General features: G+C 46.5%; 1 protein-coding gene across 3 annotated transcripts in view; it reads right to left on the minus strand.

Moving 5' to 3' along the window:
- The window catches only part of kat6a (K(lysine) acetyltransferase 6A), a 33,533-nt gene extending 16,050 nt beyond the window's left edge, over positions 1-17,483 (minus strand). The window contains exons 1-7 of one of the 3 annotated variants that reach the window (XM_029438924.1): positions 17,337-17,483; positions 14,499-16,027; positions 3,745-3,853; positions 2,318-2,433; positions 1,615-1,696; positions 1,301-1,415; positions 482-795 (exon numbers count right to left, since the gene is read on the minus strand). In XM_029438924.1, the coding sequence (XP_029294784.1) occupies positions 482-795; positions 1,301-1,415; positions 1,615-1,696; positions 2,318-2,433; positions 3,745-3,853; positions 14,499-15,260 (1,498 nt within the window). In that variant the 5' untranslated portion in view covers positions 15,261-16,027; positions 17,337-17,483. Of the gene's footprint in view, positions 1-481; positions 796-1,300; positions 1,416-1,614; positions 1,697-2,012; positions 2,297-2,317; positions 2,434-3,744; positions 3,854-14,498; positions 16,028-17,336 lie in introns of those variants that run through there. The other 2 variants (XM_029438926.1, XM_029438925.1) reach the window with 2 other exon arrangements.
- Between the last annotated feature and the right edge of the window lie 312 nt (positions 17,484-17,795).

The raw sequence follows: 17,795 nt of genomic DNA on the forward strand, positions 1-17,795 counted from the left end.
CGAGTACATCATCTCTAGTGATGCAGCGTTTAATCCAACACAACACCAGGTACACTCATTAGTCTTTTAGGAACATCTGATGATGTTATTTAAGGAGCGATGTCTCCGTTTCTTTATTATGTATTCTTATTACTGTCATTTTACACACACGTGCACGTGTGTGTGCCTCGTCCCCAAACATGCACGTAGATATCCTATGATGAGATACGAGCCAGTGTAGTTGATGTTTTCATGCAGGTGTACAAAACAATTCATTGTTCAACACACACTGAAAGAGAACTGCAGGTGGAGACTAATCGATTACACTCCAGTTTTACCTTCAGCCCAGAAACATCAGGGCGGGGGCCTTTAAAACGGGAAGAACCGTAGTTAACAATAACTAAGCTGCCGATCTCGTGGCTCTCTGTAATAATAAAACACATTTATGGAAAGAGCTTGATAACTGCAGACTAACGCCGTCCTGCAGCAGGCGTGTCCTCACCTCTATCGTCTCCTTCTCCTTTGCGACAGGCTTTCTTCCGGATGCGACACTGCTGTGAATAGTCCACCACTTCCTGCCGTGCTTTACGGCCCTCGGGCGACGGTGTGAAGAACTTTGTGAGGGCGTCGATGAGGCCCTTGGTCTTGTTGTTGAAGCGCATGCTGCCCTGCGACAGGTCGTCGTCGTCCCTCATTGAAAAGAGAAGCCGGTCGTCGCCGGGGTAACCTTCGCAGGAGGAGCTGGAGGACGAGTTGGCCGAGGCCGAGCGCTTCCGCCGACCTCGCCCGCCCAACTTCTTGAAGGGCCGCCCCGGCCTGCGGAGGAAGGGAGGAGTTTGTTTAAGACTGCGTCAGGAAGTAAACACCATGCAGGATGTTTTACACTTTTAGAGATACTGATGAGTTACATCGAAGAAAAGCTTTTAGAGAAAAGTGCAGGAAATAAAACAACATGTTGCCCCCACTGTGGCATTATTAAAAAGAATAGTAATTATTGCATAAAGTCCATAAAATTAAATGAATGAAGCTTAATGTAAAATATTGGCCTTTAAGAGCCAATGTTTATGTTGACATATATATTGCTGTTAAATATGATTTAATCTTTGTATAGTTTATACATTAATAAACATCAGACGACGTCATGTTTATCCCAACACGAGTCAGAAGACCTCAAAGACTAAGTAACCTCTGAACTTTAACTTTACTAAAGATTCATTTAAATCTGTGGAGCAGCGCTGTGGCTGTAAACTCGTCAGTGAAGCAGACACACACGACCTCTCCACATCCAACAAGAGGCCACGCGCTGAAGGCGTTTCTTTACCTGTTCTTGGGCCGCCCCAGCGGGGCGTTGTAGCGCCGTTTGATTTGTGCTGCCTTTTCATGTAAAAGCTTCTTTCCCTTTTTCCTGGGTTGGCAGATTTGACAAATCCACATGCCTGGGGGAGAAGGAGTAAAAGCACAGGTTCATATATATATATATATACATACACACACACACACACACACACACACACACACACACACACACACACGGTCGGTCAGAGTAGTAATGTATGAGCTGTGAACCTTCAGTTCATTGGAGGTCGCACAGAGGAACTGAAGAGGGAGGTTAAAGGAGCAGTGCTGTTTACTTACCCTTTGGCATCCGCGTGAGGGGGGGATCACAGCACTCCATGTGGAAGCCCCGGTCACAGGAGTCACAGAACAACATGTTGTCCTGCACAGTAAACACACAGCACGGTGATCAGCAGACGCTTTGATGCTTCTGACAGAGTGACTCTCAGTGAGACAATTCAATCAGCTACAACAAAACATTGGGGTGACAATTTATTTGTATTAAGTGAAATGTGTGTCGCCCATGTCCAATACGATGCTCTTTGTTTCAGGATATGTTTATTGGAGGATGATCAAAGCTCCTGAGCTCCTCCAACAACATTTCCACACATTTATGTGCAAAAGTGCATAAAAAGACTTTTTGTTCAACTGCTCAGAATTTGTCGTGTAAAGTTGGACAGTGCTTTATAAACATCCACCGTGATTGGTTCAGACTTCCTCGTTTCCACTTTATTCCCCATCTTCAAAGACGTGTTTCATCATTGGCAGAGTGCTGTGCTTCTTGTCTCACCGTCGAGCCTCTCCACAAACATTTGAATAACAATGATTCCTCGCTTGACAAGTAAGAGAAAAGAGTAAAATCATGCCGCTGCTGACTAAAATAGCTCAATCGCACAACCACAGATATGTCTATCAGCATCTCCGTGTGGCACTTAAAGCAGAGGAGAGAGTGCTCATAGATGCTGTTAGGCTGCCAGTCCGCCATAGTCGCTCATCCACTCACCGCATTCTTTCCTTGATCCTGACAGCTGCTGCAAGTCTTGCATTCGATGCACTGCCACCACAGAGCCTTGACTCGCGCTGTGAGCTCTGGGGAGAACTTGAGACAGGACGGGTGGCCTGCAGGTAGATAGACACACATACACAAACAAGTGCGTCAGATTTTGACTGACAGCCGTGACCCACTTGCATCATTGTAGGAGAAGAAGAAAAACAAGAGCTCCTTTTGGAATTGAAAGCCCTCCCTGCATCACGCCGCGCTGCAAAGAGAGTCTTCAAACATAAATGACAATCTGTCAGAGCTGTGCTTCTGCTGTTTGAAGAGCAGCACACAAGATGGTCTCGTCTGGGACACAAACCCAGCGAGGAAAGAGGAGGAACACAATCTCTCCTCTGCTTTCACTCCGCAGCAGGAAAACCATAATTATATATCACAATTTCTCTGAAGACGTAGACCTGTGCCCGTATCTGTCAATTACTGTTTCCATCTTACTGGAGTTTAAAACATCCCGGACCCGAGACACGGGCAGAGAAAAAGGAAAATAACCAAGATGAAATAGTTGTGTGCAGCTTCCTAAAAGCTCCAGGATGTGTGTTTGTGTTACAGATGTGAGATGTTGTTTAGAATTAGTCCCGTGTCAAATGTGCTCGTTAGTTTGTCTCATATTTAGTAACGAGCTCATCCTGTCTGGATGTAGTCGAAGAGAACTACAAACTATTTAAGTCTACTTTAGGTTTCCCTGCTTTCATTGTTATCTTTAACTTAAGTACGTCAACTACTGCGAGTGCTCCCGACGCTGAAGTCCTGATATGGACAAAAAGAAGAAGTTGTTATGAACAGACGTTTGTGTTAAACTATATTTAAGTCTCGCCTCTTATCTTCCACACACTGCATTTAGTTACCGTCAGTGTCTACCGACGTCTCGACATCGCTTCGTCTTAGACGTGGGAATAAAATATCTGTAGTCATAGTTTGAGTAACATAATTAACGCTGCAGGTAGGGCAGTATTTTCATATTATATCCATCTTGTGATATGAAACGAGATATCGTCTTAGAGTTTGGATATTGTGATATAATATGGCACAGATGTTTTCCTTTCCTTAAAGTGAAGTAGTGTTCTGAACTTTACACACTTCCTCACTATATTACTTAAGTCTCATTGTGTAAATATGTAGTTAAAGCACTAATGGTACACATTAACTTCTGGTAAACTAAGCACGTGGTTGGTAGATTTGCATCACTCAAAAAACATAGTGATCTATTGAGTGGCATTCATTTTGTAGCCTGACTGCATTTATACTTTGCACACAGCTGATTGTATCCTCTTCTTCTGTGGTTGTTTCTAGCACAAACTAAGAAAGGTTAACTCCGTCACAGGCTGAACTGCTGCTACGATCTCACGTGTTACTGGTCACAGTTTAGCACTCACCACTATTGCCACAGTCGGCGCAGGAGATGAGCTCCTCCGGCCTCTTATCACGATTCTGCTCCTTGGTCCCTAAGCAGAAGCTGCAGATGGGGATGGGCTCTGCCACCGGCTGGCAGAAGGACAGAAGAGGTGAGGAGGGGCGAGAGGAGAGAAAGTCGAGACTGTCAGTCAACTTAACAGCTTAATGTGCACAAATTAGAAACAAAGCGGCCTTGTGTGTCCCGCCACAGCGCATTAACAAGCTGACAGCCGACCCAAAACTACAATGACACCACAGAACACGAGGATCTGTGAAGAGAGACTTGAGGATAATGAAGAGCATGAAAGCTACGCTGTGATGAGTGAGCCTGTATAATGTATGCGACATGTCGTGTTAGAGGCTGCCATCCACGTGTCAATGCGTCCCCTGACTCCTCTGTTTGTTGGATCAAAAAGCTGCGTCTCAGATCCGTTGGTTGCGCCGGGCGAGGATTTTAATTCCAGAGCAACGCGTCCCATTTCAACACTTATTCTGAAACATGCCATCAGACGTTCATTTCTGGTGAGGCTTAAATCTTTTAGTGTGTCCCGGAAAACACGAAGCATGTGAGCAGGTGCGTAGTCAAACACAGAACAAACACATCATCTGATGTGCACCCGAGCGCACGACCTAAGTCCAGGAAAACAAACGGCAGGATAACACTTAACATGTTGTTAGACATCCAATAGGACTTGTGTGTCCAATAAAGCTGAAAAATCACATCCCTGAAGCACTGCAGGTGCACTTTATAGGCACTTCACAGAAGGGGGGGTGAGAGTTTCTGCAGCCTAGAAGCCCCGAGGGGAAGCGGTGGCTTACTGCTGCCTCAGAGGATACCACAAGTCGTTGTGTCGACTGTGAAACACCCAACAGATAAGTCACATTGGTATTTCGGTAAAACTTTAACCAAACCAATCTTTATGCTCCGGCTGTGACATTAAAGCACATAAATGTATTTCAGCAGCATCAGACGCAGGCGAGAGATCATCCTGATCATTATCAGAACATAGTGAATCACGAGCTTACACTTTGTGTCTTATCTTTGCTGCAATATAAACACAAACAGTCTTAAATAGGGAAATCATAAGGTCTTCCTGCAGAAGTAAAGGATTCAAATAACCACGTGTTCTTTCTTACATGATCAAGCGAGGGTCTTCACCGTCCACCCAACACCACCATCAGTTCATGTATCCGTGATGAAAGCCTTCACCGTCACATCCCAAATCAAACGTGTCCTGTGTTGTTCCTGTAATCGTGTTGTACTGGGATTTAAAACCTTTTTGTATTTGATTGTTTGACACAAAGTCATTTGGAGGTAACCAGCCGCTCACATCGTTATATTGTTTGTAGAAGTCAGAACACTCTCAAAGAAGAAGTGCAGTGCGCGGACTACAGAGCCGGAGACGTGGCCGTCTTTCACAGTTTAGACTGAAGGTTTCCTGATGTACATTTGAAGAGTCGCTTTGTTTCTGCCGTTAACAATAGTGATGTTAGAGTTGGATAAGTCAGAGCTGTGGAATATTAAATCACCCGCTGCTGCTCATTACATCGGAGCCTTTCGTACCCTCAGCGGTGCATACAGGTTACCAACTTCCTTTTAAAGTACAAAAAGGTAAAACTAGTATGGCGCTGAATATTCCCTCCCGAGTACAGTATGTCTATCACAGAACGATGTAGCTGTGGCACAGCCTGCCTCGAGTGGGCGGTCCTCAAAAGCTGAGCGTCTGTGTGAGAAGAAGTGATGAACACTCTTGAAGGAGCTATGGGCCGTCATGGCTGACATGGGAGACACTTTGCAGATGACATCTGCTGCCCAACTGCTTCCACATCCTCAGCTTTATGTCAGAGCTGCAGAGGACGCCACTGTTCGACAACTCTCATGACATCTGGGCTGGTGTTTGCCAGCAGGCACGTGGGAGCCACGGAGACAAAGTGCAAGAGGGTTCTGTGATCCGTTTGGCAATCACACTAAACTCGTGTGTCAGCATCGTGCTGTGGGGATGCTTCTCTGAGAGACCACTACCCCATGGGAGAAGACACAGCACCAGATATAAAAAGACTTAAAACAACATCGTCCAAACTCCAATTCAGTTGAAGAAATAAGTTTGGACTGAAGAATGACATGTTTGTTATTACAGAGGGCGTAAAGTGCTGGTTCATAACCCTACTCACTTTTACTGAGCCGAAGGTTAGCACGTGATAATATGTGAAATCTTAAAGGCAGATACTTTAATCACATGGCAGACCTTTATACGTGCAGAACATCCATCACTTGCTATGCATTTACAGGACAGCTGCCCAACTGAAAGGGTTAAACTTCTCCCTGGTGTCCAGGTGGAACTGAGAATATAATCATTTGTTTTATAGCATCGTGAAATTCAAAAACCACGAAAACCTTTGTAGGAGGAACACGCATAAGGTCATAAACGTGCACTTCACCTCACAGGGAACAATCCAATTTATTTATTTAAATGGGAAAAAAACACAAAATGACACTGATGAGGGTGTTGCAAGGTTTTCCACAGGACAACAGTGTAACTGCACAGAGCTGCAGAGAGCTGGCAGGCAGCAGGGAGGAGACCGGGACAAGAGCTTGATTTATTGGGTTCATTTCCTTCTGACTCAGACTCCCTCCATCACCCCTGCTACCCCACTACCCACCCACCTAACAGCACAGGGACAGAGAGAGCAAGAGAAACAAAAGGTATGGAGTGAGGGAAGAAGGAGGTAGAGAGAGAGGAGCGAGGCAGATAAGCACAGACACGCAGGGTGCAGAGAGGGAGATAGAGTCTTACGTGAAGATAAATGTAGAAGCACTAGCTCTCCATTCCTGAAACCATTTCACATCCTCACAGGTAAGTATATGAAATGGTGATCATGCACTGGATTATACTGCATGTTGCAACCAACGATTATTTTCATTATAGATTAAACGTTTGCTCTATAAATAGTGAAATATGTTTAAATGTCTAGTTGTCAGTCCAAAGCCTGAAAGTGAATATCTTTATATTCACTTTACTTCCATCAAAAGAGTTTTTCTGTCAATGGTTAGTGGACTAATCGTGCAGCTCAATGAATAATGACCTGAATGCATGATGCAAACAGCTTTGTTGGGCTGCAAAACAAACCAACAAAGTCACGGAAGAGAAATTGAAATTGAACAAAGACAGAGCGAGGACAGAAATAAGAACCCAGAGGGCAGGAGAGTGAAGGAAATGGAAAGTGTAAAGAAAAAGAGAAAATCTGCAGCAGCAGTCCTATGAGCAGCAGCCTGCGTGCGACCAACACCTCAATCATTCCTGACGCTTAACCCCTTCCCCGCTGGAGGAGGTCAACTGCTCCCACTCGCCCTGTGAGCACTCGAGTAAACACGAGACGAGAGCGAGTGACTTCCATACAAACAGACACCCTGTATGGAGACGCACGTTACAGTGAGGCTTCAGTTACTGGCTGCCACTGTAAATTAATCCCCAACAGATACTAAAAATGAAAAGCGAATACCGCCTTCATGACGAGGATATTGGAACAGTGAAACACAATCCTCAAATTCCTCCTGAGAGACGTTTTTCCTCGCTGTTGCAGCCTTTTCTACCTCAGCCAGCGTTTGTTGCCAGGACTGCTCTTACACCGCAACATCGCTCTAGAAATTTCTCACATCGACTGAAGAGTGTGTGTGTGTGTGTGTGTGTGTGTGTGTGTCTATTTTAAGCCAGTGTGTTCATGCTTTGGCATGTGCTCTTGTTTTTTTTCAAACCTAAGGAGCGCTCAGGAACAAAATGTTGTTCTGAGCCAAAAAGACACGCCTTGTGGCAATCGTTAGCATCTAGCTGCATTGACTGGGCGGACTTGAAAAGCCATACAAACATGTCTTACACGGTACAGGTTCCTATAAATACACGCCTACTACACACCAACGGACAAGTGAAGGTACCCTGGTCTGACCCAGCTGTCACACCCACTCCTGCTCTATGAATCACAATCACACGGGAACTGTTCTCCAATTAGGCTCCTCCCGATAACGGCTTCAGTTGGACGATATATGGTCCCAGAAAGACTATTTTATGCCACTGATGTAAAGATAATATAATAGCATAATAATGCAGGTGCACCCTGTCACCCTACCCGCACAACCAGAATAAATAAAATTGACTCTCTGAACAAAAGAATTGCAAAAGAGAGTCATTCATTTCCTAACAGGCAATATATAATATAATATAATAATAATATAATATACTGCCAATCCACTCAGTCTTTGTTGACAATGTGCAAAGTAACATTAGCTATAACATATAACAGCAACAACGTTCCCATCTCATTTGGCTTAAACCCTAAATGTTCCCACACGGCAGCTGTGGACGATAAGTCCATAACGTAGAAGTATAGGTATAACATAAGGAACACACCACCATAATCATAAAGAGTTAAACAAAGTTAATTATTAATATAAAGCCAGTGTTTTTGGGAATCGATACAGTATCACATTACATAATATTGCGACCTACACCTATCAAAGTCATGGTCACATGACGACATGCCAGGCCTCCAGTGTTAGCAGAGTTCTTCATTTTGTTTTCGAAAGGTCGCTTTAAAATACTTAAGGCAACATGCAGCTTTGTCTGAGACTTTGTACAGAGAGATAATAGGTTATAGAAAACAACTAGTGGTGGCCTGGTTTCTCCTTTATACTCAGGCTTCTGATATCCAAAGACAGAGGACAGGAGAGAGAGACAGGAACAAAGGAGGAAGGACGAAAGAGAGGGAGAAAGGGAGGAGGAGGAGGGGAGAGAGGATGAAAGGCAATGGGAGAAAAGAGAAATAGGGAAAAAGCGTTGCTGTTGTCCTTGTCTCGTCTCAAGTCAAGGATCTCATTAACATGGGAGCCCAATCTCAGCAACCCCCATCACCACCAACACACTTCCCTTATGGCCGCCCCCACCTCCAACACAAACTCATTGATCACTGTTATAGCACACACACCGCGCAAGCCAACACACAAACACATTTGCACGTGTAGTCATTAGATGCACTAAGCAGTCCTGAGACACTCACCAGGCCATCGTCACACACACACACACACACACACACACACACACACACAAGTGACAGGTAGAAGAGCAAACATGACATTTCAAATCCCTGTAGCCCCACCAGAGTGGAAATTACTTGAAAGTAGCCGGTCTCCATTTTCATGTGATGTCTACAACAGCCCGTGGAAGACCGCGGGTTGTGCCAATGTCCCTTCAGCCAAGCATCACCCCCCATTACTGTCGAGGTTAGCCAGGGAGCACAAAGCTAAATCACTGCATCAAACAGAGCGGGGCCGCCTGGCCGCGCTCCAGCCGTCACTTCCACAGCTGCTCAACACATTGGCTCTATTTGTGGGGCCGTACGCAAGGCCTCACACAGCTACACTTCCCATGCCAAGTGCCATTCAGATCACAGTCACCGGTGAGCTTGAGGTAACTGCTCCCCCCGGACACCGACACTACTGCTAATGCCGTTTCTATAGACTCGTGGCTCGCAGCCTGGTTGTTCTTCTGCAGCCAATAGGGGACAACTTCACTAAAAAGACAAATGATGGCCAGTGCGAAGGTTACACACGGGTAAAGCATTGGCACTGCAGAAACACACTGTCCAGCACGTAGCTAGACACACACCTCATGTCGACTGTTAACAGCGAGGTCTGTGGATCGTCTTTGAGTAACTCTCGGACACCGTTTCTCGAAACAGTTTTCATTTTTTACTACTTCAAGCACCACAAATAAAACTCGTGTGACAGCCGAACTATGAGAGGCATACATGTGGGGGTGGGAAGTGATTTGGTGATATGGATTCCTGAAGAAGAAGAGTATCCACAGGTTCATAACCTGCACACTTGAGCGTTTCTTTCTCTCAGCCATAATCCCAAACCAACAAACAAACATAATAGAGCGGCGTTACGCCTTTCCCTGTGTGCAGTTGTCGGAAAGCATCGATCGGAGGCTTGAACCCCCATCCCTACATATATGAAAAACAACCACACATAACATAAATGGCCAAACACCACTATAGGTAAAGAAGAAAATATGTTCATTACGATTCGTGAGAACCGACCCTTTAAATAAATGACTGCTCTACAGTTTTTTCCATTTCTCTGCTGGCGTGTTCCACTATGTCAAACAAGAACTGTGGTTGCAGCGCGGCATGAGGCTAAAGCTGGGGCCATCAGAGAGTGGAGCAACCTTAGGCCCTAACAATGGGTCAACTGAGGGCTCTGGCACTTAATGGAGGAAGAAATTAAGAGTTTCTACAAGCCTCGCCTCCTCTTTGAAAAAGGAATTAGTCAAAAATCAGAAAGTCACGTTGACAATAGAGTCCAGGGAGACCATCTCATTGCACCCAACTTAGTCATTATCCCAGCATTCCTGTGGTGTGGTGGTGCTAACCCGGAGAATGTTTCCATCCATCCATCCATCCAGCAAACACACACAATCATCTCCTGTGAATACACAACATGATGTAGCAGCTGGGGGGGGGGGGGGGGGGGGGGTTTCACCCGCGGCATATAATCGATGTCTGAGGGCATTATTCACATTCCAAGTGACGATACATGATGTCTTCACCTTGAGCCAAACACAAGCAGAGGTAATGTGTGTGATGTTGGAGGGACGGGGGATTTAAAACTGGAACTGTGGAATGAATGGATAAATATATCCATTATGTTTCTTAATAAGCGTTACCTAATGTCGCAGCTCTGAGGCAATTCAGTATTATAATGTTATCGACTTATGGTATTTACTGGCCTCGATGTTGCCCGTTGTGTTTACACGCGTGTTTGTTTACATAAGAGGGGTTAGCGTCACAGTTTAGCCAACATGGCGCCAGAATGAACCGCAGGGTTTCCCTTAACCTTTAGGTGACGGACTCTATTTTATATATTGTTTTGGTTGTGTAGTTGTATTTATTTAGGGTATTTTAAGTTCATTGCTCCTTGAAAAGGGTGTACTTGTATGCAATTATATTATTATATCAGTTGCATAAAATGGTCAATCTTCTGGGACAATATATCGTCCAACAAAAGTAGTTCTAGTGACCGACCACGCAGCGCCACCACCAGCAAAGGAACCGGTAGCTGCAGGATGTCAGCCTGTTACAGGGTCAGTGGGACGTTGTGGGGGGAAATCACCTCAACACCATGTAAGAGCAGAACACGTCACTGTGGATGTGTTTGTTGGTCAGGAGCCACTTTTTTCACACGTCCTCGCCGTGACACCGCTCGTTGCCATCGAGAACTCTGGTTCACCCCACTCCAGCTGTTGAGGAGAGGGCAACCGCGGGGCAGAGAGATTTCTCTTGCCTATTATGACGGGATGAACATCATACACACTCACACACACAACTATATACCCACATGGTTATACACACACACAAAGGCTCAGCATCAAGCCCATCCCACCTAATGGCCGTAGCCTCATACTGCTAACGGGCGCTCAGGGAGGCAATGAGGTTTGCCATCTATATATCCATGACCCTTGGTTGACTTCGCTCCCCCATTCACCTCCCCCTTCATGACCTGGCATTGGCACCCTATTAGGGTGAGATGGGGGGAGACAGAAATAGGGTCTGGGATCCCGTTTGAATGGAGCACTCTGACACAAACATCAGCGTGTTGAGTACACATATCTCCCCACAAATGGGGTCAAAGCCAGTGCTTAGCTATTTGTTTTCATTTCCTTGCCCTCCCTGCCTTCACTCACAAGCTCTCCCCCCTTTCCTTGGGAAAACATAACTGTTAGCAATCATGCAGGGCAACATGGCAATGATGCATCATTGGAAGAGCAGGAGAACGGAGGCGAGTGATCATGCAATACCGACTTTGTCTCATGCGCACAGTTTCTATCTCTTTGACGCATGTGCCACTCGCACACGGGAAAGAACACACCAACAGTCACTCGCAAAACACACATGATTGAGCGGCAATAAGGTTGCATCCTCTGGAAAGAGATATGAAAGCAACATCACAAGAAGAAGCAGGGAGGAAGGGTAAACAGGCTTGTGTGAATGCCTGACACAAATGTCAATTCTCCATGCCCCATCAAGCCTGAAGAGGACGAGACTCACGAACAAACACCTCTCGATACATGTCCGCACATTTCATTCTAAATCTTTGACAGAAAGAAAGCAGGGGGGGGTCTTCTTTCTTTGCAAAATTACTTTCTCTCTGTCTGCCAATAATTATTACCAACTTGTGTGAAATAGAGTAGTACTAACAATTATTTTCAATGTCAATTAATCAGTCAATTATTTTCTTGATGAATCGATTCGTTGTTTGGTCAAAAGAATGTGAGAAAATAGTGCAAAACACAGATCAGAGCTTCCCAAAGGCCAGGATGAGGTCCTGAAATGTCTTGTGTTGGCCACAACTCAAAAGATATTCAGTTTACAGTCGTATTAGGTCAAATAAAAACTGAAATATTTGCATTTAAGAAGCTGGAATCAGAGAAATGTGACATTTAAAAAAATATATATATTTGGCATAGTGAGATATTGTGACAACGGATCGCTTAATCTTTGCAGCTCTATGTATGAATTGACCTATGTACAAACCTTGTTCTCCAACTGAGGTATGCGTTACTTGGACTGTGTTTTCGTATGGTTCTGTGAGGCAGAGTAGGGGGCCGATCAGTAGCTGATTCAGAGAGAAAGGATGTTCATCTCTGTTCGTCTTCAGACTGGGCCATCTGCAGCCAAGCAGGTCACTGTTAGGCAGACCCCATGTGACTCCAGCCTGCTCTCTAGGCTAATCCTACTTTACATGTGTGTGTGTGTGTGTGTGTGTGTGTGTGCTTACCAGGTGGTTCTGAAGCTGCACAGACTTGTAAACACACCCAGCCACACACAGGGGCCAGATAAAGCCAGGAGCCAGTCAAAACAGTGTTTAAGGCTGGTCTAGTGTCTTTAAGATCTACTGGCTGTCTGATAACCCTGGTGACATACGAGCCAATGATGGGCCACGAGGCTGGCAGATAGCAGCGTGTAGCTCTAACAGGTTTATTTACATGCTGGTTGTTAGAATGCATGTCTGCACGTCAGCAAGCATCTGAAGCCGAGGATTTATAACATAAGATGTGTGTGGTGTCTTGTGTTAGAATGCACTCAGTTTGTGTGCCACACACACACTCTTTGCATGCAGTTGTAGGGTTTTATGTGTGTACATATGTCCCTGGCCCTGAGAAGCAGAGGTTAGCAGCCGCCTGCCCTCTCTGATCAGGTTACAAAAGTGGGTGTGTTTCCTCTCTCCTCTGTCGCCTGCATGTCTGCCTCTCCCTCTCTAACTCATTCCGTCTCTCTCGCTTTCTTCTCCCTCTCTCCCCTTTCTGGTTACAGAGGCCTGTGGCTTGCGTCATCCAGGCCTCTTCCTTTGGCACCACTACAGACCACCTCTCTCTCACTTGTGTTGTGTTCCTCCCCTTCCCTCTCTTCCTTTCTTTCCTCCACCCATCTGATAGGGAGCAGCCCTGCAGCTGGTGCACACTCCCTGCAGGAGGCTGGGAGCCATGTGACTCTCTCCCTTGACCTCCTCGTCTGCTGAAAACTGCCCCCCTCCCCAGACGCCCACCCAGCATCACTCCAGTATTGCTCGTCTGGACCACAGCGCACACACCTTAGATTCTGTCACTCATATATTCACCCAGCAAATGTAACGTTGACCAACTGGGTTCAGTGAGGTCTTCCTAACATGACACCGCTGTTCTCTCCAACACACACGGATGACTATGAGGAGGCAATCGATTCATTTCATCGATTCATTTAAATCCACCAAGACTCTGAATCAAAACAAGAGGCAAGACATTGCTACTGATGGACAGTAATCCTACACTCCAAGCTATTTTGTATACAATTTATCTTTAAATCGCATATTTCTGAGAAATAAGTCTACACATTGTATTTATGTTCCTGTAGCATTATTCTTTTTTTATTTGTATTACTTTAACTTATTCTTGAAGTCACTGAGAATTGAGAAAAGCAGGTGATCTAACTTTTTCCAATATAAAAACTTCATGATCTTCTTACACAGTGGACTGGAGTAGACCCCTATGTACTGAATCCAAACTCGAACGTCTTAAGAACAGTGATGCAGACTCTGTTGCTCGGCCCTACTCAGCCCCCTCTATATAATAACCTTTCAATGTGCCATGTGGTGTTAACCACTACACCATATGATGGATGAAAACTCACAACTTAACACTCATACAGGCAAATCATACTGTGCTGTGAACACGACAGCCCTGTAGGCCACGACCAATTTGAACAAGCAGAGAAAATGCAGTGCCAACGTCTCGGGGATTACCAGCTGATAGATCTAAACAAATCTGGGTGGGCAGCAGCGATTATGCAAGTAGAGTGATTGTTAGGTAGATTGCAAAAAAAAACCCAGAGAGGGTGTTTTCTGTTACTTTCACAGATCACACTCACTTTCTTTCTGTTGCTCTAAAGAGTTTTAACGAAGGAGTATATCAGATTTCTGCTCACTACAGTTGTTGTTTCAACAGGATATCCGTTATCTTGTCAGACTCATGTGATGCCAACAGATCAAAGTGCTTTACACCCAATTATCTTTGTACATGTGTAATGGTTATACTAAACCTTTTGCTGTCAACAGTACCATCCACATCCAAATAATACTTGTCCATTAGACGTGGCATAATGAATGTGACCGGGTGTATTTAATGTATTGATGCGTGTTAGACATTACCTTGTCTTTCTCATGGGGCAACAACCGTACAGGTGGCAGTGATTCCAGAGACACCGTCCCGGTCCCGTCATCCAGGGAGCTGCTGCGGCTGATGAGCTGGAACATAGGACCCTGCTTGGCCACGCGTCCATGTGCCACGGCCCTCTTCAGGGCCACCCTCAGCTGCTGGTGGAAGAGCCCAGGCCCCATGGAGCCGCTGCCTGACAAGTAGGCCGCCACATCAGCCTGGCACTTGAGAAAGCGCTCAATGTTCTTTAAGCTGGAGCCGCCAGGCTCATGGAGCCCCTCCAGTGCCCGTTTGATCAACTTGTTCCAGTCGAGTCCCGGTTTCTTCACCGAATGAGAGTGAGAACTACCACCACCACCACCACCACCGCTGCTGCTGCCTCCACCGCCGCCTCCACCGCCACTACCACCTCCACTTCCTCCTCCACCACTACTACCACTACCACTACCACCACTTCCTCCTCCTCCTCCTCCTCCTCCTCCAGAGCTGCCACTACCTTTGGGCTTGGGCAGAGCCAAGCGCCCTGGATTGTCAGGGTCCTTGTAGGAGTTGAGACCTTTGTTGGTGACCTTAAGGATGGTACCATCCTTGACACTAAGCTCTAACTGCTCCAAAACAGTTTTGCGGTCCAGACCATGGGACATGGAGACTGCATTGCAAATGCGCTCCTCTGATGGTCGCTGCTTCTGCTTCTTCACTTTCTTGATGGCCTCTAGGATCCATTGGGTGTACATTGGGTTGGCCAGTTTCACCATGGCTGCGGTCAAGGTGGGTGCGGGGGCCCTGAAGCCTTACCGCAATGACCACACACAAAAAAGGAACTGTAAGCCAAGGAAACACCTGGCCTGCGCCGTAGCGCCGCCTCCTCTTCCTCTTTGCCCTCTGCCTGCGTACTATCCCTTGTCCTGGGGTCGCACAGAGATTCCCTCAGAAGCTGAGTATGAGCAACACGGTAATGAGCAGCTCACCATAGCACAAACCCCTGAGCCAACCCTCCACCTGGTAAAATCCAGTCCACCGACCACCCACTCCCAGCCAGGTGAAGGTCCCTGGCGAGAAGCAGGGGGAGTGGAGGAAGTAGCAGATCTATTAGCAACTTAAACTCCCACAGCACACAATGTAGGGTAGAGTAGATCTTGACGAAAAATATGGTGTTTTCCACTGTCCCTGTAGCAAAACACCTTTACACGGACAAAAAAAGGTCTAGGTCAAGTTTCCTGCCACTGGCAAACCAGCCAATTCTCAATGCAAGTTGTGAAAGATAATCATGGTATCCAAGACATGAAAGTAGTGCTTCAATGATAAAGGTGAGGGCAATGCAGTCTGTAGATTATAACATTCCACAAGATGGGAAATGTTTTCAGCATCCACGTTTCCTCGTCTTAATTTGTTGTCTCTCGCTGTCCTTTACTCGTCCAGCAGTTTGGGCTTCTCAGCTCAGGGACGGAGCAGATATCTCACCCCAGGGAACAGCCACGACTGATCACCATCACGCCTACTGCACTTCGGAAGCTGACAAACCCTGCAAAGATAAATAAAAGGTTAGAAATATCTTGCATTAAAAAAAACAGCAACAATAACATGCAGATAACATTAGAGAGAGCAGAGCTTTATAAACAACACTTACTGTGCCCTCACACAGATGTATAAACAAAGCCATGCATGTTCTTAGAAAGCACCTGAGGTTTGGCCAAGCACCATAACACATTGTAAAATAGGAATAGGAGGACTTATGTGACACCTGTTACCCCCCAGCAGCTTTCTAATAATATATGTGAACCATAGTATTCTCGGGTTACATAGCGAATAAGGTAAGTAAGGTAACGTTATGACCATAACCACTAACAGGACTAGAAGTGCACAGGTGTGTCATATAATTAAGGAAATTAAAAGGTACAAAAAGGGTGTAAACTATCATCATCCTAAAAACTTCCCAGGCAAGTTGACCGTTGGGCTAGTTGGGTTGCTAAGGTAAACATGATGCAGTCAAAACACAGACTGTTAGCAAACATTAGCTGAGAGGCTAGCTAAAAACACAAGCTTATTCAAATGCCGCAATGCCAAAGTGTTTCCTGCGGTGCTGTGTCCCCCCCCCGACACGAGAGAGCTGCTCAGTCTCTGACAACAAGCCTTCCCGCGAACTGCTGTTGTTTAGCAAGCTAACGTTAGAAGCTAGCCACCGAGCTAACGTTAAGATAATGTTCCTAACGTTAGTCGCTAACCCGAAACGTAAACAGCAGTAAACGAGGAGGCGCTCCGGCTCGTGAAGCCAACGTGTCCCCGTCCTCCGGTAGTTCCGACAACACGAAGCATCCCGGCGAACACAGCGAGCAATCTCCCTCTGAATGTCATTCAGTTATTAACGTGAGATCGCGGCCTTGTAAAAGGCACAATGCAACTTACAGACGGCCATCTCGGCTAGCGGGCAAGTGCAAAAAAAAATAGATATGATATCCGCGGTTTGTTCTCCGGCCTCCTGCTCAGCCTTGCGGTGTGGGCGAGGACCTGCTGCCCGCGGAGACGCGTCCCTACCAGCGGTCCCCACCTCGCTGACTTCCTCCCTCCACCAACCGCCCTCCCACGTAACGCTACAGCCTGCGGTGCGGTAAAGACAAGGCCGGTGGAGCGGAGTAGCTAGGCCTCGGCTCCCCCCTCCGTACCCCCCACCCACCTCCGCGATCATCCTCCCTCCGTACCCCTCTCTGCCTCTACCTCTCGCGGTTCCCCAGAAAGCCCGAGCTGGTCCGGTTCTGGTTTCCGAGGGAAGCTCGGGTAAAGCAGACCGTGTAAAACCTCCCGTGTTCCCCCGTCAGGCGTCCGCTGCTACTCACCGGAATCTCGTGTCGATCCTGCCGAGGAGAAGGTGCCAAAACCGTGCGAAACGGAGACAACAACAAGCCTAAAAATGCAGCCACAGAGCAGGGGTTCTAGAGCAGACGCCATCTTTGAGTGAAACAGGAGCACGGAGGTGGGGGAGGGGGGAACACTGAACCGTCAGGCAGGGCCAAGGGACCGTCTGCATGGTGCGAGGCGAAGATCCAGGGGAAGAAAAATCCACTGCAAGACGCGGGGGGCGGCGGCGCTGTGCTGTTGCTATGAGAGGGGTGTGGATATTGCTTGAGCACATGAAATGGAAGAAAGGGACAGATGGTGGTGGTGTTGGAGGAAGACAAAAAATAAAAAGAGAGGATAGGTGCTCTCGCATTCTCTGCTGTGCTACAGCTAGGGGGAGATTTCAAGGGAGCGTCTGCATCTTGCACAGCAGTTGTAAAAGAAAAGAAATCAAAGCC

This window comes from Cottoperca gobio, chromosome 9 (assembly GCF_900634415.1).
Source record: "Cottoperca gobio chromosome 9, fCotGob3.1, whole genome shotgun sequence".
NCBI classification, from domain to species: Eukaryota; Metazoa; Chordata; class Actinopteri; order Perciformes; family Bovichtidae; genus Cottoperca; species Cottoperca gobio.